We start from the raw sequence: 22,661 nt of genomic DNA, 5'->3' as shown, positions 1-22,661 counted from the left end.
AATTGAATTTTAGATTCTGAGATTAATGAAAAATTCATAGTTGGCTAACAATTATTATTTAAAAATGTATAACCATTATAATGCACTGTTTAAACTTTTAAAGTGTATAAACAGACTATGAGTGCCACAAAAATATCAAGTAAATTAAGTACGTACGGTAGTAAAATTGAATATATTGTGAATTATAGGCATTTTGTTTATTTTATTTGGACTTTCGAGAGATACTTTTTTGGATTTTACTAACAATTAGGTAGGCACTGAATAACCATATATACGAAAATCATTATAATAATATTTTTAATTATGTAGTTATTTTAGTTAACAACTTAGAAATATAATATTCTAATAAGTACTAACTAGGTATGTACCTATAATATGCCTATACCCGAACCTGATTTTTCTACTTTTTCCACATTTAAATGTACAGGGTGATTTTTTTATCATGAACCACTCATTATTTCAAAAAGTATAAATGTTTTTGAAAATATTTTTTTACATAATTTCAAGTGTTTAAAAAAACAACATTTTTAATGAAAAAATTTATTTTTAAATTTTTTTTATCTTTGATTTTTTTTAAAGTTTTTATTTTTTTGAACGACAACATAAAGTTTTAATTTCGTATTCCAAAGCGGAATATTTTTCTAAGAATTTTGATACATAAAAGACGAATTTAGGATGAGTAGCTTATGAGTTATAAGTATTTTAAGTTTAGATGAGCGGAGTGGAGTGCTACGGGTTACCTTGCAAAATGTTTTTCCACTACTCCACTTGTCTAAACTTAAAATACTTATAACACATAAGCTACTCATCCTAAATTCGACATTTATGTATCAAAATTCTTAGAAAAATATTCCGCTTTGGAATATGAATTTAAAACTTTATGTACCTAGTCGTTCAAAATAAAAAAGCGGGTAAGTGGGTATCGCTCCGCTGTACATTGGGGGTGGGGTGGACCTCTGACTAGGGTAGGTCAAATTTGAATGCAATGATAGGTATCATTGTATACGAAAAACGATTCTGAACGGAGACGGTTTATCTGTCTAGGACATTATATTATAGATTATTAAAAATTTTCAAATCTTAGATTTAAAAAGAACATTTTTTATGAATTTCTAGCTTAAAATAATTTGCGAATTTTCGTGATTTTGACGTGTTGTCAAAATTTAAATTTAAATGCTTGTAAAAAAAGAAATGTGAGTATGAATTTCTTTTATTTTTCAAATGCTATTGTAAAAATATTTTAGGAGCCTTGTATTAAATTTTCAAATCTTAGATATAAAAGGAAAATTTTTTATGAATTTCTAGGATAAAATAATTTACGAATTTTCGTGATTTTTACGTATGTTGTCAAAATTAAAATTTGAATGCATGTAAAAAAAAATTGTATCTATATATTTCTTTTATTTTTCAACTGCTATTGTAAAAATATATTATGAGCCTTGAATTAAATTTTCAAATCTTAGATATAAAAGGAAAATACTTAATGAATTTCTAGTTTAAAATAATTTGCGAATTTTCGTGATTTTTACGTATTTTGTCAAAAATCAAACTTTGAATGCTTTAAAAAAATATATGCATACATATTTCTTTTATTTTTCAACTGCTATTGTAAAAATATGATAGGAGCCTTGTATTCAATTTTCAAATCTTAGATTTAAAAAGAAAAACTTTTATGAATTCCTATCTAACATAATTTGAACACTGCCGTAATTTTTACGTATTTAGTCAAAATTTGAATTTTAAATGCTTATAAAAAAAAATCGTGCCTATGTATTTTTTATATTTTTAAACTGCTATTGCTATACAATGTATTAGGAGCCTTGTATTTAATCGATTTGGTCGAAAACTGGTTTTGCGTAAAAGTTCCCGTTTTTCTGTCATTTTTTTTTGTTTTTCTCGATTTTTTTGAAAACTATTGGAAAATGTTTACTTTTGACCTCTATAATGCACCAAGGATATTCACTTTTACATCGGAAACCACCCCCAAAGTTTGAAATTGAAGCATTATTTCGACTAGTTATGCTGAACACAGACACAAAAAAAAAAAAAAACACAAATCATTGTAAAATCAATACATTCATCACTTTGTTCAGAATCTAAAACTAAGGATAAAAAATATTTGAAAATAATTTTTTTTTGTAAGAACGTTGTTTTTTAAAAACTTGAAACTATGTAAAAAAATATTTTCAAAAACATTTATATTTTTTGAAATAATGAGTGGTTTATGATAAAAAAAAATCACTGTATATTACCTTTTTGCTTTTTTTCCGTTTAAACCGACAGCATTTTGATTTTCAACTAATTTAAACTTAGTATGTACATACATCCCAATAAATACTTAAATGGGTATTTATTTAAAAAATTTACTTAAAAGATTTATTACACAAATTAAGTTTAAGAATATAACATATAGATTTGAAAATCTAAAATAAATTCTATTTTAAAATTGCTTAACATTAAGCGAGACAATATGTCATTTAAATTACAATGTTATAACTTAAAATATATATGATAAATTTTCATGTCAAAATATTTATACATTTTATTTAAGTAGGTATGATGTTATCTTAAAAACAATAGATGATTTTATATATTATATCTAATAAATCAATGCTTTGTACATAGGTACAATATGTATTATGCATAACTGAATATTAGATAATATAAATATTGCTTAAGAAATATAATTCAAAAATATGTTATTAAATCGGTAATATTATTTTTTTAAAGAATTTGTGTACGAAATATTAGATTAAATATAAAAAATATTCGTAGTAGTATTATAAAATATATATTGTTATTTTTTCAATATAATATATTGTTAATGTCATGAGTAGTTAAGCACATCAGAAAATAATATTTATACGACGTTACCCAGCCTGCAATAGCTGTAAATGCAATGCTTGTTCGGGTGAGTGATTGAAATGTGTGCATTGTTAGTAAGGATAAATAAAAATATTCGGCTGCATACCGGTTTTGATTTAGGCTACACTAGGTCCATTTGTCAATCCTTATAAGGATAAGAAATTTTACAGTAAACGGTTTTTTGACGATATTCGTAAAACCATTTTTATGTTAAAAGTTAGATTACTTACATGAAAAAAAAAAGTTACTAAATTTGAATATTATATAAAAAGAGTTCAACTCTCATATTTGTATAGTACATACATACCTATAATAATTATATTTTATTTAATACATAATTAATCAGCTGTTTTTTATAACTAAAATATAAATAAATAACTTAATTCGCCGTTGACTAATATCAAAGTCAGGCTTAACATCTTTATCAGTACCTGAATAAGTACACGATATGTATAATCAATACACAAACAATATTATAAAATAGATTCGTATTTAAATTACATATAATACACAAATATTCAATACCGATACGATTTAATCTAATAATATTTTACGTTCAATCACATAATAATTTTATTCTTATCTATTCTCGGTCAACTTTAGCTATTAACAGCAACTTCCTATTTTTTTATTTTTCACTTCAAAGCAATAATAGATGTGATTACATTATCACAGTACAATTGTGAGAACTCATTTTGCCTAAATCTATATTAAATTTTATTATAATTCAAGTAGGTAACCGAAAAATAACTTTGGATCTCTATATTAAAATATATATCTACTCGTGCTTTGTTTGAACTGTGCGTGAACACTATACGCAGCGATAAAAAATAAAACAGACATCCGAGAAGAGTGAAAACCGTTATATTAATGCGCGTGTAATTGAACAATTAAGTTGGGATTTTAGCGAAATGTAATATCTTCCAAGAGAGATGTAGATATATTATGCCATAATATAATGATGGGTTTGGTTTTTTTCCCTTCTCCTCCCCCCCTAGTAGACCATTATCGTATGACTCAAAGCACCATATCTACGGGCGTGAATTAACGAACTTACCTACATATATATAATACATAATTATTGGTTTATCGACTGATGTGTGTACCTTACCTAACCTATACTCAAACATTATCCTGCCTTATGATTACTCTATTAAAATGCTTTAGATATTATCTATAAACGATGTCGTGCAAGAATAACAAATAAGCTCGAATACTGGTACCAATCATATACGAATTTTTTATACACCTAAAAACATATGTATCGAAAAATGAAAAAAAAGTTGTATGCATAAATTGCAAGAGCTGGAATTTTTATCATGAAATTTACGCGTTCGATGTAAACTCGATCAATTCATCCGTGATTTATGGCTTGGCAAGTGATTCCAACTAATAATACGTTTTTAGAATATATGTTTTGTTTGCAAGGCGTTTTTAAATATTTATACAAAACCTTCCCGGCTGGCATGTTTTTTTTTAGATTCACGACATTTGCTATTTGAAAACTCTGAATTTATCATTATACATATCATCGTATTATTACATATGAGTTAAATACTACACTTCATATTTTATTGATATTGTGATAAATTCAGACTTTTTTACTTTTTAAGAAAATAAACTGTATTAACTCAATTAGTTGGATTTAATTTAGTTTCAATATTTATAATTTGTTAAATATTTCAAAACAAGAGGAACGGTTCTATTTTTAAATACATTTTCTTAAGAATATCAGCATTGGTTAGGGGATATGAATTATTCATGTCAGATTAGTGTCTCCAAAAATAGCATAATAATATCCATAATATGTGAAACACATTTTCATGGACTATTATGTTCAGAATTCTCAAAATACTTTTTTTTTGTATTAAAATAAAAATAAAAATCATAACACTTAACATTTTTAAAGTTTCAAAAGTTCTCTCAAAGTTGTCAAATATTATAATGAATACTTCATTTTAGATTATAATAAAAATTTGAGTTGCTTAATATTTTTTTTACAATTATCCAACATCACCATATTAAAATAATAAATAAATAATAGCATTTTATTTAATTATTTAAAATAATGGTAGGTATAATAATACTATACATCGGCTAGGAATAGGGGGCACAGTATTCATCACACACGACCATCTCATGGCAACAAAAAAGCCACCCAGATGCGAAACATGCGAAATGACCTAAATGGTCAAACATTTAGTCATTGAATGTAAAAAATACGAAGACACAAGAAAAAACACCATACTTCACAAAAAATCGGAGAAAACACTAGGACCAGATCTACAATCAACCATCAACATCATATACAATTTATAAAAAAATACAATACAATTATATTATATTAAATTTTATTAAAAATATTCAATATTGGAAATTAGATTATGAGTAATGATGATACTATAATAGATTGTTTCAATAACTGATAACTCTAACTTCTTAACATGAAAGTTAAGTTGTTTTCCAAGTATACGATCAATATTTTTACGTCGTTGGGATGCAAATAAAATATTTTAAGAAACTACTAAAAAATACTCTGCAAATAATTTAACTTAGCTTGGTGACTTTAAGATAGGTACGTAAAAACTAAAAAGTAACAAACTGTTTCAATAGTGGAAGACTATATATAGTATATACTCAATATGCCATTATAGTATTTTAAAATTTTTAACTTGAGTCGCTAAGTTAAATTATTATTACTAATATTAAATCTAACGAATAATAGTGTTGGAATTAAAATGGTAGTAGACATACAACTATACTCGTATTTCATTAAAAATATTCAATATTGAAAATTAGATTATGAGTAATGTTATTGCGAAAAATTGTTTCAATAAATAGCAACACTAATTTGTATAATATATTATGAAAGTCGAGCTATGCGAGAAAATAACTATTTATTTGGTCGTTTAAAAAACAATTATAACCTACTTCATTCACTAATAATTTAAAATGTTAAACGATATTGTTTATTTTATCTATAATTATTTGGTTTCTATATAGGTACTATTATTATCAATGATAAATTTTATTACATCATATGAATTTTTACGAGAAATGGGAGTTTTTCTATAAGTACCTACAGTCTATACAATATATGTCACTGTCTTTGGGATTCAAATATAATATTATGAGAAATTACCAAAAATAAATCATTCATATAAATTATATTGCTACATTTAAATAATTATATTAATATTTCTTAGCTCATGCTATTTATATAGGTAACTAGGTATCGAATGTGTGTAAATCAAACTACTTTTTATTTATTACAGGTAACGCTGCGCAAAATATAATGTTAACGCTCATGTTAAACATCATTAGTATTACATTTTTTTCAACAGCATAATTTAAAATGTAACTTTTTACTGTAGCTTAAGCAACTAATCGTTCATTTTTTACACCTTCTACAATATTATCCAATCATTAAGACGTATAAAAAATATAGGCGCACAGACGCACAGTAATATTTTATAACGATTTACAATCCATAACAAAAACGCAAATAAAATCTGAAATAAAAATCAATTTTTTTCTGACTTAAAACTTTCGAAATGAAAAAAAATTTAACTCAAAATTATTTATAACACAATTATATGATACATTTTAAACGACGTACCTATTTTTTTTTTACATATTAAAAAAGTTTAAGAAATGATAAATAATTTTAAAATAAATGTAGTATCTTTTTAAACTACAAATAACGAATACAAAATATATCTTCATATTTTCATTTTAATAAAGGAAATATATATATATATATTTGAAACAAATACATTTACTCTAAACAAATTAGTTTTATTTTATTTTATTTTATCACCATTTACCATAAAATATTTCATGAATTTAAATTGCGTGGCCATAAATGAATTTTATTATAACAATACAACAACTCACATGCTTAGTAATAATATTATATTATTCTTCAGAAGACATGGGCAGAATGAACCTCGAGTGCTTTGAATAATGTGTACCTATACATTAATAATGTAACTTAACCAATACCACTTAAACAATAATTTATTGCTTTAAAACTGACACTAATGTATCAATCACTTAATAAATTGTCAACATAAAACCTCAATCATCGATTGAAATAATACCATATCATTTTAGTGAACTATCGATCTAAACCCAATTCAATGATTCTAAGAACTAGTAATTCAAAGGTGTGTAAAACATTCCGATAAAATATTTATTCCTATGTACACTTATTTCTACACTTGTCTATCATAAAAAAATTTAAATTTTCCATTCTTTGTTTCAACGAGTAGGTATTAAAAATAATATTCGACGTATTTTATAACATTTCTATATGAACGTTTTATACCCTACCTATATACTACCAATATAAACATGATATTGAGATGCACTCTATACTTTTTATTAGTATATGCAGAAAAATTTAAAACACACATAGGTACAAAAGAATATATCATTTGATGTAAATAATATTTACTAAATATTAACGTAAAAGCTAGCATATAAAGCTTCAAATATTGTAAATTTCTCAATTTAATTTAAGTGAAAATGTTTAACTCAATTTGAAATATATATACTACTCAGTACTCATATATGAAACTTAAAAAACGTTTAAAAATAGTAAATAAATATTATTAACATGCTTTATTTTTTCCAACGCTAAATATATTTGTAATTCAAGTAAGTATTATTTTAATTTTAAGACTTACGTTTATAAAATTCTTGTATTTTTTGTTATTCAAGTAAGAAACACTTTCAAATCATTCAAAATATTTCGAAGCATGAGTAGACGTAAAGGATTTCCAAAGGTGTTCACTATAACCAGTCACCATAGATGCCTACTAAACTACAGATACTGAATACGCTAATACCACTATCACATTCTATATGATGTGACATCGACAAAAAAACGTGTATGGTTAATTGAAAAATAATAACGAACAAAGAATTTTAAACAGTTTTCAATATTTGGATAAAAATATAATGTGTTATAACTTATAACCTATAACAATGACGTTTCGAAAACCAGTAGGTGGTCTTTTAGGATTTTAATTCATTTCGTAATACCGGTATGATTCCAGTTTTTAGGCTAGAGGCGCGTTGATTTGATACCACCGTAAAAAAAACACCTTCTGAGCCCAAACAAGGGGGTAATGAATAACGCACTGCAGTAACCTTCAATAAAAAATAAAAGTATAGGTACTGATTTTAAATTTAATCTCTCAAATTTGCTATATTTCATACAATATAATGTAAATACTTAACACAACTCGATATTATTATGTCAATGAATAACATAAGAAAATCTATTATCAGCAATAGCACAAAACGTTGCTAAGCCTTTAACTACTCAATACCTAAAAATTCATAATATAGATAGGTAATAGCAAATAAAATAAGTTTAGTTTTTAAGCAATTATTTTTACTGAGGAATAATAAATTAGGATTTTTACTTATAGGTAGTAAGAATAGTAGCGTAGTATGAATGATTATGTATTATATTAAATGTTGATATAATTGAAATAAAAATTGGAAAAATAAAATTTTTATAATGCTAACTTTTTCCTATAATAACTGAATAACAAAACAAGGCAAAAATTAGTTTTGTTTAAAATAAGCCAAATTCTATCATTATATACGCTTGTTCTTTGAACTACACTTCAAGAAACAATTAATGATAAAAATTAAAAATATATACTTTACAAGATAACATTTTCAATTGAAAGATAGGATGGGACAGTTATTTTTTTATTTCAAGGAAAACTTAAAATTAATAATTTTTTATATAGGTATGTACTTAATAATTAACTATAACTGTATATAACTGTTATTTTTTATTGTATATATTCAAAAATGAAACAATGTATTGGTTAAAGATTAAAAAAATTTTAATGTATATCAAATTTAAAAAGCTAACAAAATGTTAATTCAAAATGTTAATTTCAGTAATAATAAGAATTTTAAAACATCTTATCTATGGTTTAATGCGCTAAGATATCACCGATAACTAATTATTTACATAATATTATAATAATATTATAAAGAGTTATAAATTAATAATTTTTATTACACATACTTTCATTAATAATAACTAGGTATGTACCTAATTATAACTTTATTTAAGCCAATGGTCACATTACCGAGGTTTTTTCCTTAATAAAATATATATATAATTTTATAAAATCAAAAATATTCCTAAAAATTAATTTCGTTCGAAAATGTATTAGTTATGAGGTTATGACTAAATGTAAAGAATAAATAAACATAAATGCAATGATCGTATTAACATCGAAGATAAATATAATATGATTTTTTTTTCATATATTGTTAAACTATAAATTCTACAAATATATTATAATCAAGAAAAACAATTTTTATCATTATCGACAGTAGACATTAGGCATATTGCACACTTACTTATTTTTTTAAATATAAACTATTATATATTTGTAACATGTATTAATTTTTAATATCGATTTAAATTTTAAATATCAAATATCAAAATTAAAAATTAGCAGATGATTGTTTTATGTGGTTAAATCTACTCATATATTATATAAGATAGCATCTTATTTAATATCATAATTTTTTATACATAAAAATGAAATAATTTTAATACAATTTATATAGTTGTAAATTTAATATTTTTAAACTAAATGTGTAATTTTTTTATAGTAACATATTTGAACCATTTGAGGTATTACTAGTTAGTAGTTACACAACACATCATTTGCATACCAATATTGAATAGAGAAATCCACTATTGTTTCCCGGGAGGCCCCGTTATCAATCGATTTCTAATATGGTCCTAACCCTATTATAAAGTAACGATTCTTCACTAATATACTTATAAGGATCTTTTAAAAGTATGAAAATTCGAGTAAATATCTTCATTGTATAACGAGTTATATATACATTAATCTCCAAATACTAAATACGCACTTCAAGAATTAGAAGGTATGTTTATGTTTTTAACTACCTAGTCTGAACCAACAAAATTTTACAATAAGTTATTACTATTAAATCAAATTGTTTATGATTTATAAAAAAATATATATATATCAGTTAGGAGGTATATACATATAAATATATATATTATTTTGGTAGAGAAATTATTATATTGTTACTAGTATGATTCTATTTAGATCGTTATTCTTAAAAACCCGTTTACGTAGGTATAACTTAAATAAGGTTAACAAAATATTCTCTAGCCGAACTACCCTAAGGCCATTTAAAATAGTAATTTGTTATATTATTAGTTAATGTTAAAATAGAACAGGTTCTATTTTTCAGAAAATTAAAAATTCTTAAAATGTATTATATTAAACATATAAAATACATATTTTTTAGTTATTTATTTATTTTTATTTTCATTTGGGTATACAAATAAATGTGCATACAAAATTAACTAAAAACATCTATGAGTTCAATAGCCAAATACTTCAGAATACTTTAGACCAGCGGTTATCAAACTTGTTTTTTCGCGTACCACTTACGTGTATTACCAATCAGTCGCGTACCACTATTAATTGTATATGTCCAACATGGACAATCAATTTTCGACATAAAATAAATTTATTTTCCTGGACACAGTAACAGCGAAGAGAACGATAAAGCAGATGAAGAATCCAAGAAAGCAATGAAATCTATAGATATCTCAAAACTTAATATGCTACAACTAATGCAGATTTAAAAAAAAAAAAACATAAACAAAGAGCTTATCCTAATCAAATGGCAGATCCACTGGCTCGAGCGGAACATCAGGATACCTCATCATAGCAAAAGAACAGAAATTAACGTACAACTATTGTGGGATTTAATTTACAGAAAACCACATATTCACAGAATGCTCCAGAATATACAGAAGAAATCAGCAGCTTCGACTTATCCACATATGAGACGCAGCACTCGGACCCAGCCGAGCTACATTAATATTAAAATTTTGTAAAAAAATAACAAATTATGCAGCCAAATATAACAAAAACAAAATGTAACTAAATTATCATTGTCACCGATGTTAATAGAAATAATTAAAAAAAAACATTTAGATAAGAACATATTTTACACAACCCTATACCTACAATGGTATATTTTGTTTTCGTATAAGTGATATATTTTTTAACAACTTTGTTAAAATGTATTCCTATTGATAAACAAACCAATTTTAATTTTTAAAATTAATTCATTCAAACCGTTATTTTTTCATCTATTTCTATGAATAAAATTCAATTTATGTTTCGAGTGTGCCTTATCATTGAGTAAGCCGTTGTAATGGATGTGTAAAATGTTAGAATTCAATGATACATCATTGCATGCAAAGAACAATTCTATGCAAATACGGTGCGTCACTGCGATATCAACCTTTTTTCTAAGGGTACTTCATCATTTATTTATATTTCAATATACCTTCTAGTAATTTTTTTTATAATAATTGTAGGTTTAATAAATTGTTGTCAAAAAGTTTTGCATAACTATTAATTATAAATTATTATAATATCATATATTATCATAATTAACGTAGGTATTACATATACCTAGCTTATAAGTAGGACCCGGATTAAAATGCACCTAAAACGATACAAATATGCTACAAAAATAACCAAAAATGCATTTTATCTAAAAAATGACTTTAAAAATGTCATTTATTTTTATGTTTTTCTAATGATTTGGTATTTTAATTTAAAATTTATCATTAAAATATATAATATTACTAATACTAAAATATATATTAATAAATACGCTAAATTTGTATAATACATATTGAACAAATATGCATTAAAAACCATAAAAATGACCCAAATAATGCTAAAAATGCTCTTAAAATAAAAAAACGCCGAAATATGCAAAAAATGCAGAGTAAAATTTGTAGCTTTGAAAAACTCATCACATGAAACGAATTATGTACTTGGAAAGCAATATCTATGATCAACCAAAAAAAGATGCACTTCGCGTTGAAATCCGGGCCCTACTTATAAATAATAAATACAGATAGGTACATGGTAAAATACTTTAAAATTAGTATAAAATATATTTGGATGATTTAATAATGAATAGATAGTAATAATATATTATGTACCTATACCATTGATATTTGCGGACAACGTCATAACTAAAATCGTTTTTTTAAAATATATTTCATCAAAACTAGAATATCAAATATCTATAAAAAAATATGCGCATCTGTGTTTTTGATATTATAAAATTTTATAACAACTATAGCAAAAATTTATTCTACTGTTAAATGTTCAAGTCTATTATAACTAGGTACATAATAATTTTCAAATTTTCATAATTTTTGCAAACAGTAAACGTTGATGAAATACAATTGTATCCAGAGTCCAGATAATAGATATAGAAACAAAAATAATATTAATAATCACTGGTTTTAGTACAATTTATGACGAACCTTAAATTGTATTTTCCAACTTTTTTTTTCGAATGATAATTTATTTTTATTTTATCAAACATATATTATTGACAATTCATACAATACAATTAGTATAATAAGTAAATTCCATACAAAGTTAATATCAGGAAATAGCGTTTATGGGCAGGCACTCGGCAACGGCACCCGACCAGGTACTTTTTAGGTATTACATATGTATTGTTTTAAAATTGTTTTCCCAATATTCATGAGAAAAAAAATTAAATAAATGATAAATGATAAATTTCATAATATTACGTCTAAATATGTTGAAAATTTCATAGATATTTAAAATGATAATTTAAATAATGTAACTTATAAATATGTACATATTACATAATAAGTTTCAAATTTCAACGAAAAGTCAATTTTCCCAAATCCAGTTTTCGTAAATATTCTCGTTTTTCCATATTTTTTTAAAAAAATTTTCTCGATTATTTTGAAAGGTAGGCGTTGGGAACTTATGCATTTAATCCAATAAGTCTTTATTATCTTCCAGAAACTGCTTTCAAAGTCAAACTAAGCATTTTAACTGTTACAATAAATGGTGCAAATAACAGACATATGGAAAAAAAATCCCTCCCCTCTGAATCTTGATTATATTTATATTATATACAAGTATAAATAAACATAATAAATAAGTTATAAGAATACATGTTTTAAAATAAACTATGCAAATATAAGCAATGTTGGGGGGAAGCAATGCTAACAGCAGTCACCACCCTGGTTCTCGATAACGCGAAAAAAAAAGTCTTAATACTACATCATAATATTAATTAGCCAAACACCAATTATAATCATTTAAATATTCTCTTCAAATTTTAATCGTGTTAACACTGTTAACTAAGCTTAATAGCTGCTAAATGATTTTTTAATGATAATTTATAATATTTATTTTACACACTACAATATACATAAGTAAGAATTTATATTTTTTTTTTTTTTTTTTTTTTTTTATTAACATAAAGGCTTCAATTACTAGGATTATTAGCCTATAATTACAAAATGATAGTTATACAATATAAAAGTTGACATTGTCTTTATAGATTATCTTGAATTTATATTTATATTTATCTATATTAATATACTTAAAATTATGTTATAGTATTTAAAATAATTGTGAGTATACACATAATTGTATATAAATTCAAGCGTAAAGAATTATTCTTACCTGTAACACGGATGTTGTCGATGAGCACACTGCAATAATGAACACTAACAGCCCGATGGATAACCATATCCGGTTTCTATGTTGTAAATACACCATAGTACACTTGTTATTGACTTAAAATGCTAAAACTTCTGTTTATGTCACACGGACACTCTCAAAATTTTGCTTAAGTGACGAAGACTGAAGATTACAAACGCAAAGCCTTCAGATTCAAATTTCCATTGTTAAACACGATCCTGGGCGGCGATTAACTACAAACAAAAGAGATAATTGCTTAATTAGTTTATGTACGTACATAGTACATATTTTATTATGTAGGTATATTTAATAATTATTATCTCAAAACATCGTTTAAAAACTACTAATTTATTATAGCTGGAAAATTACAAAAATAAAATTAATGCTGCAATTATAAAATTTGTGTAAAAATATTCAACAGTAGACTAAATATTAATACAATTCTTTAACTATAATAACAAAGACCATACAATAAACAAAACTTTTTTAAACGTAAATCTAAGGATACTTAGATTGAATGGATAATTATTTATTATTTTACACTGTAAATAAATCGATGGTCTTAAGAATTATGAAATAAAAATTATCCATTATAATGTTTATATCGATTATTTTAATATCACAAAAACATTTGAAATTAATCAAATAAACGAAAAAAAAAAAATATTTGTGATTGAATATTATAGTTAATCAATTCAAATAGTAATATCAGGCATAATATTATATCCAATAATAAATAGGTAAATCGTAGACACTAGTATGTTAAATTCACACACTATACCTATCGTATATTTGTATAAAAATTCATAACTCATTCATACTGTATTTCACTTATACTTTTCCGTTCACCGACTACAGTATTGACTGATTTCAACAAAAAAATGTATTTAAAAATACCTAGATATATTGTAAGAGATAAAAACTATATAACCAATTCAATATTTTACTATATAATACATGTGTATATGATTTCATGTAATAAGGTCTCATTAATTTATTTAAGTTTATTTTAATTATTTTGATATATCAGTTAAAATTCGTAGCAATTTAATGAATTCAGGGTACGAATAGTATTAGATGCATCATGCATACAATATTATACAATACACGTAAAGATTTTTTATATACTTTTTATATATTTTTTATCAATAACAAGAACAACACATTTTAAGCAAGAGGTCGAAACTAAGGTCATCAATTATCATCATAAGTAAATAATCAATTTAGGTTTATAATTTTATTTTAAAATAATAATAATTTTTATAATAGCTTCAACATCAAAAATATATATAAAAATTAATAAATTTTTTAAAAGATTCAAAAAAAATATCGAATAACTAAGTAATCATAATATTGATATTTAAAACAACATAATACACATAATCTTTATTATATAGCCTATAGCTTAATCAACTTTTTAAGTACTAAATATATACCTTTAGATAGGTACATAATATGGTAATATTAAGTTAATAGTAAAATAGGAAATATAAACCAAAAAAAAATTACTTTTTAAAGAAACAATTAATGAAAAATTTCAATGAAGCTATTTACACAATTTTTGATAAAGGTTTGCAATTTATTTATTTATTTATTTTATTAATTGCAATATGCGTTTTAAATAACTATTATTAAGAATAAAAGATGCTTAAGTTAAGCATAAATGATCATAAAACAATATATTTTTCTAAAAAATAAAAAGGAATAAAAAACTACTTAGTCAAACCAATAAGACATACCTACTTAAATTATTTGTGTAAAAAATTGATTCCAATATACATATTATGCTACTCCCTAAATTGAATGAAATCATAGTATTATACAGAGTTGATATTTTATTTATTAACAGATCAGTGTATAATATAAGACTATATATTATATTGCAGGAGCCTATTGATTGCCATATACCTAATAGAGTAGTAGATATATAAAATGTCATGATGTGTATGTAAACTGATTGTGAACTCAATTTCTTCTACACTTATATAATATATACTAAAAGATAATGCAATGACAAAGTACTAATGATATATACCTACATTTTTGCTGTAATAAAAATTGAAGATTATTATTATGTTTAAACCGATGAATTTATAACCTAATATTTCCCGCGTTGCTTAATAAAAAGTGTGTGGGATTCATAGATATTAAAACTAGTATTTTACTTAATTGACCATTTGGAATAAAAACAAGAAAACTTCTGAGGAAGAACTTGAAATCAAAAATATTAGATTTTTCAAAAGTTTAGTACAACTCATTAGTACACACAACAACTTTTTTGCATACATTTGTCTAATTTTTATGGATATACATTAGAATTTATATTAAATCTGATATTCATCCGAACGGAAAGAAAAACTATCTAGTCAACATATATGTATAAACATTTAAAAATGTCTACATCAAATCGGGTTTAACCAAGCTTCTTCTAAATACGAAAATCGTAGTTATTGTTTTAAAATAGTATATCACAATTCACAAACCATTATAGCCACCCATCTTTCAGCTTTGAAGTTAGTGAATTAAGACGGATGCCTTTATAAAAAGAAAATTTAGTTATTTTTTGTCGGACAAACGTCGTAACGAAAATAATCAGCAAAATTTACGGAATCGGTATGATAAATAAACATTTTTATGCTGAACCAAAATGTTTTGTTTGATTCTTTATTGACTAAAAAAATTATCTTACATAATAATAATTCATATGTTTCCTGCCAAGACCGTAAACAGCACATTCTATTCGCCCGACGCGTAAACAAAATGTATATTTCGCATAATTTGTCCAATGTATTTGTGTACGTGTAGTCAAATTTTACCTTAATGACAGAAACATTTGTTCCGGGAAATGTCGAAACGCTGCAGTTACCCATAAACTGGTAAACCAGAGATCATAAACCATTTAATTATTCTCGATAAACATGCAATGTCAACGTTTTAGAAAAGAGACCGCACATGTGACTTATATGCCCGAAACGTCAGCGGCTAAAAAATTACGAATGTGTGTTAGGTTCTAATTTATCCTAATTTCATTTCAGCACTTTATACAGCTTCAAAAATAGTTATATTTCTCTTTTTACTATTATTTAACTAACGTAGTTAAACCACGAATACCGTTTAGGTATATTCTTATAAAAATAAAATAAAACTATAATAGGTAGTTATTTAGATGGCAATTTTTTTTTAATTTTAGAACTGTTTTAGTTAATATCATTGATTTTTACTTCTTTATTCTATAGTTTAGAATAGAAATTGTATGAAATGACAATTGAATTTTTAACTAATAGCTGTTTTCACCCATAATAATTTAAAGTTTAAATGACTGCTGTAGTTTGTGAAGCCACACAATGATTTCGAAGTGTAACTCTATCGATCCAAAATGTTCTTATCTAAACTTTAAAAGCTTATAAGTTATAAACAAAAAATTACTGATATTTAATCAATAACCATTATTTGACATTTTAATTAATCTATTTCGAAAATTAAATAAAAAATACAAAACCAAAACTAAAAAGATCACAATTTTATTGATGGTACATTAACCTTTTGAAAAAATTAATTGTATTCAAAAATAAAATTATCTACATGAAACATTTTTCAAAACGTATAAATTCACGAGGAATATATATAATACACCATATATAAATATATATAATCTATTATTGTAAAAAATACCTATACCTACCTAAGAAAAGGAAACTTACTGACTATTACAATAAAATTAGGTAAATATATACTCTAATATCCCATGCAGTACATACCATTCAAACATTGTTATTTTAATAGGTAAGCCTTATTAGATTAATACTAAAAAAAACCTTCATCATTCATTATTAGCTTTCGAGTTATCATTACCGAGATACATATACTAATTAAATATTGACTCGTGCTCTATAATACTACGTAAATTTTATAAGTTTTAGCTATTATAGCATAATTACTTGTTTTATAGCAGGATTTAAAAAAAGCCAAATCTAATGCTTTAACATTAATTTATAGGTACCCACTAAGTAAATTTTGAAATCATCAATGTTTTTGTAGGTTATCAAAACATACTTACAAATTTTACATATATTTCGGAACGGTGGGAGGGAGCAAAATCCTACGTGGGTATAAGCGCATGGCCTAAGATTTAAAAAAAAATATTATGTTGAACTCTGTGTTAGACAAGAATACATTTTTATATCATGTGTTACCAATGTGCTTAAAATCTATTTAAATAAATCAATAAGTGTGATGATAATTGACAAATATTTAACATTTAACACGAAGAATTTAACATTAATAAGAATACTTTCAGCCATAAGTACCATTCGACAACTAAAGTATAAATATATTAACTTTCAACATATGGATATAATAATGATATTATGTTTGACACTATGTAAAATTAAATTAAATTAGAAGTATTTTTAGAAGAACCTAAACTAACATAGGTACAAATGACAATAATATTTAATTTAAAAAAAAAGTATACATAAATTTACTATATTTTAAATTAAAATAATTTTTTCAACTTGATTATTTTTAATATATAGGGTTTATAAAAACCATAATCATTTATTCGAAAAATCATTTATTATACTATAATATTATAATAGCACTCCAAGATCAAGCAGCCTGCAGAGAACACCATGTGCAGAACTAATATGTCCATTGCCTAAGAAACACGTCATGCTCAATCCTAATAATTTATTTGTAAATATAAAATATTTAAATTTAATATGAATCGGCCAAGGACTATTAAATAGTTTTATAAATTTATGACATTGTAAAAATACTCAGTGTATTGACACAATTAAATTAATAAATAAAAAAAAATTGTTTTATGGAAAATATAATAATATAATTACTAGAATATTGATAAATTATTCATGTTTAAAATTGTGTCATGTATTAAACCATATTTTGGATACTTATGGGTGCATTATCAGTTTTACGATATTCTTGAATATTTAATAAATGTATTTTTACAAAATGATCATTTTAAAGTAACAACACAATATTTAGATACAATGAAAATATTTTTATTTTTTTAAATTTTAGTGTTAATTTGAATTTAATATTATAATTTTTTTCTTATTCGGTATACGGCTTCAACTGCTAAGGTTATTAGCTTGCAACTAAAATGAAGATATTAGTTACATATAAATGATACAATAGTTTCTTTAATTAATTTTACATATAAATTATTTTTTGTTACATAAAAATATACAATAGCTTATTAAATTAGGTTGTACCTAATGTACCTACATATCAATTTGTTTAAGAAATTAATTTATTTTGTTGGTATTGTTTTGGATTGGGCTGAGGGCTTCGAAGAGGTTATCAAATAAATATTATTTACATACATATCACTAATTAATTGCAAAATATTGATCCTACATCTATTTTTATTAAAATGTACGTACCTATAATAGTCCTATATATAAATAATTTCGACTAAAAGAAAATAATATAAGTACTTTAATATTTTCAATAGCCCGTGCGAGGTATATAGGAGTGGTCGACGTCGGTTGGACAATGGACAAGATGGACAGTCAGTTTACAAATTGGCATTAAAGTTTTAACGTTTTACGAACATTTGTTATGACTTCTTCTATTTTAGAAAATTCTAATTTCTAATTTTCTTCTACTCTTACTATTTGTTTATGCTTTATTTAATATTTTAGACGATCATGTGATTTAGAACTAAAATGCCATAAGCCACGAGTATTTTTTTTTTAACAGCATGTCTTTTAAACTATGGTCACTTTGACAAGAATATATTGGTTAAGTTGTGTAAATAAAATTATTGAAAAAACAAATGATTGTAATCGAAAAAACATTTTGAATTTGGGGAGGTTTATTGATGCTTTTCAAAAAAATTTAAAATCTTCACACTTATTTCAGCATTTTATTGAATCAGAACTAATTTAATTTGGAGTTCTTTTAATATTATAAAATAATCAATACATAATACTTTTGATCGATGAAAATAGTCCTGAAATAAACCCCTAAATAAACTGTAAATTGTCATCGCTGATTACATACGAATCCGAGAAATACTAATTTTCTAGTCTATACCTAATCATAAATAGGTATTAAAAAAGGCTTTTCAAATCTGGCAAATTTTTATAATACTATTAATTTTATTCTATTATTATTTATCATCAATATATTTTGAATGAATACATATACACTTAAGTCAATATTTTAACTTATAATAAGTAATAACTAATACCCTAGTTTCTACACATTAAATATCCGGATCACGTACTTAAGTGTGTACATTACAATATATATAAACATATAAATTATATTTTATGTCATTTACTATATATATATATGATAACAAATAAATTAAAAGAAATAGATTTCAAAGGATCAACAATATTTTAGTTGCTCATTAGTTATTAGTTATTACTATTTCGACTAAATTATAATATTCAATAATAAAAATTAATAAAGTACATTAACTGTTGAGAAATATTTTGTTAAAAGGACGTAATACCCGTATGTGTGTTTTCCGTCTTACAAGTGCGTAACATGGCGAATTTTACACTCAGCAGATCACGTTTAGCTCTGTTAGTTTAAAATACAGAGTTAATCGACCTCTCATAAAAATTAAAGGTTACATTATTATCTAGTGTTCCTCTTAGGATTATTATTATATTTTAATTTTAAAGCAAGTTATGAGTATATTAAAATTGTAAATTATTTGTTTATCTTAAAATACTCATAACTCAAATAAAAATTAAAATATAATAAAAATCCTATAAGAAGCCCTAGATAATTATTTTACCTTACTTTTTTATAAGAAGTCTATTCACTCTAAATATTAAACTAACGGAGCTAAACGTGATCTTCTAAGCGTAAAATTTGCTTTGTTACGCACTTGTAAGACGGAGACAACACATGCGGATATCACGTCCTCTTAAATATATTGTTTGTATTCCACACCCCACACATTACACGATGATACCAGTCATAATTATAATAAAATGCAAACAATTTTGTGTGAAGTAAATATTGCCAATTATATTTACATTTTATCTTGCTTATAAATAAATGAGAATGAGAAATTATTCAAAAAAAAAAAAAAAATTGATTATAACAATATTATGTATTTATGTTTAATAGTATTTCAATAAATCAGCCATAAACAAACATTAAACAATGTATATATTATATTATGAAATATGTTAAATACCATGTTTTTTTATATGCAATGCGATTATACTTTAAAATTCGTAATTATGCAACAACCGTAACTCACTATTTGATTATGAAAATTCAAAAATAGATTCATATCTTCTTGCCAATTCCCTAGGTTTAATACCATGCCGAGAAATAATATTAAATGTTAACATAAACGTTAGTTCGTATAATGTAAAAAAAAACCTTGTGTAAACTTAGTTACTTAGTATAAGAAAAAAATTCAAATCAAGCGATAGAATAATAACCTGATTCTATATAGTATACCTAAAACTACATAAAATTAAAAACTAAGTAACAAAATTAATAAACCATGTGACTTTTTTAACATAATATATGCATTAACTGAATACTGAAAACTGTATTTATAAATCATAACTAATTTAATAGGTATATAGTTGATTTAAATTACCAATTAACATATTTTACAAATACCTAAATAAGTAGGTATATTATATTATATGTATTATGTACATTATAATTTGCAACGCCTCTAATTTTTAAATTTATTAAATCATGTTAAATCACCTTGTGACATTTCTAAGTACCGAAAACATCAGAAATTATTAAATTATTAATATAATAAAATATCGTTTTTTAGAGTTATTTTATTAGTTACTAGAAAAAAATATGATTTAATAATTATCATTTTAAGATAATTCATAAGATGAGATGTTTAGTATTTTACTTTAGGTATAGAATTTGTATTATTTTTATTTTATGTTCTTATGTTCTTACTTAAATATGTTTTAAATGCAAAAAGTGAAATAAATTTTTTTGAAATTTTAATTTAAGTCTTTAATCAATAAAAATTGAGAAGAAAAATTTATATTCATTAAAAATATTTTGTATAAAACTTCTCTTTGATCGTTTGTTCAGATAATACTTTTAAATACAATATATATAATCTTATAGGTATTATAATTTTTTTTTGTTTAAATATCAGCTTGTTAATTTATTATAAATGTATATTATATTTGCAATTTGCAAGCGTTTTATGAAAGCATTTGTATTATTGGTTTAAAATCAAAGAACAGTGAAAATAGCCATTATATGCTATATACTTTTAGTATTTTTAGCTTTATTCTATATTAAATTATATAATAGGTCCACAAAAATGCCGTTTTCAATAATTATGTAGTTATAAAAACGGGTATACGAATGTAAGATGATATTCTACTTTATTAGTATACAAAATAAAGAACTTAATATGTAGGTAAAAATTTGATTTTTATATTCTAACTTATAAAATTAGAACTGGGAAAGTACTTGTCAACAAAAATAAAACCCAAAACAATGATAGTGGCATTACGTCTTATAATAATATATTAACATAAAATATTTTGAAGTAAGAAAATATTTTTGGTCATACAATTTTTACCTGCTTATAATATTATATTAATTGGATGATAATTTTAATAGTTTGGTAACTCGTTGTATACTCACATTGTATCATATAATATATTATTCGTTTACGACATATTTACATTTACATATATATTGTCGATTTTGAAATAATCAAGTGTACTCATACATAATAGTATATAATATTATTATAAATGCATATATATCCAAACAATTATATAATTTTACATCGCCGGATTAGTTATAAATAAATTATTATTCAAGAAAATAAATATTAAACACACATTCACACACACACTCGCACAGACAGACACGTGCACCACACATATACACTCTCGCACACACGCGTGGAACGGCTTAACAGTGGAAGTTTGGTCCGTCTGTTACGGTCCGTGTTCGTGGGGCTAACTGCCGGCGGCTCAGCATGTGACTCTACACGAGCGATGTAGTGACGGTTACTACCGGCGACGCCCGCACGCGCATGCACACACATGTGGCTACGTACGTGAGATTTTTCTAAGCGTTTCCCCCACCCACAAGCCAGTGACGAGTGGGTATAAAATCCTTTTGTTTGTAAAAAAAATCACCGTCTTGATATATATTTATATATATATTGGCACCCCGTACCCTCTCGATGATGGA

The 22,661-nt window shown here is 24.3% G+C and overlaps 1 protein-coding gene across 5 annotated transcripts in view; it reads right to left on the bottom strand.

Moving 5' to 3' along the window:
* The window catches only part of trol (terribly reduced optic lobes), a 169,312-nt gene extending 146,892 nt beyond the window's left edge, over positions 1 to 22,420 (bottom strand). For 4 of the 5 annotated variants that reach the window (XM_089228215.1, XM_089228214.1, XM_089228216.1 and 1 more), the window contains exons 1-2: positions 22,101 to 22,419; positions 13,443 to 13,693 (exon numbers count right to left, since the gene is read on the bottom strand). In XM_089228215.1, the coding sequence (XP_089084341.1) occupies positions 13,443 to 13,538 (96 nt within the window). In that variant the 5' untranslated portion in view covers positions 13,539 to 13,693; positions 22,101 to 22,419. Of the gene's footprint in view, positions 1 to 13,442; positions 13,694 to 22,100 lie in introns of all 5 variants that reach the window. The other variant, XM_089228212.1, reaches the window with a different exon arrangement.
* Between the last annotated feature and the right edge of the window lie 241 nt (positions 22,421 to 22,661).

The sequence above is a fragment of the Diuraphis noxia genome, unplaced genomic scaffold, assembly GCF_037042655.1.
Source record: "Diuraphis noxia isolate RWA-SAM2 unplaced genomic scaffold, SU_Dnox_SAM2 contig0005, whole genome shotgun sequence".
NCBI classification, from domain to species: domain Eukaryota; kingdom Metazoa; phylum Arthropoda; class Insecta; order Hemiptera; family Aphididae; genus Diuraphis; species Diuraphis noxia.
The sequence above is the reverse complement of the archived record's forward strand: the minus strand, read 5'-3'. Positions and strand labels throughout refer to the sequence as shown.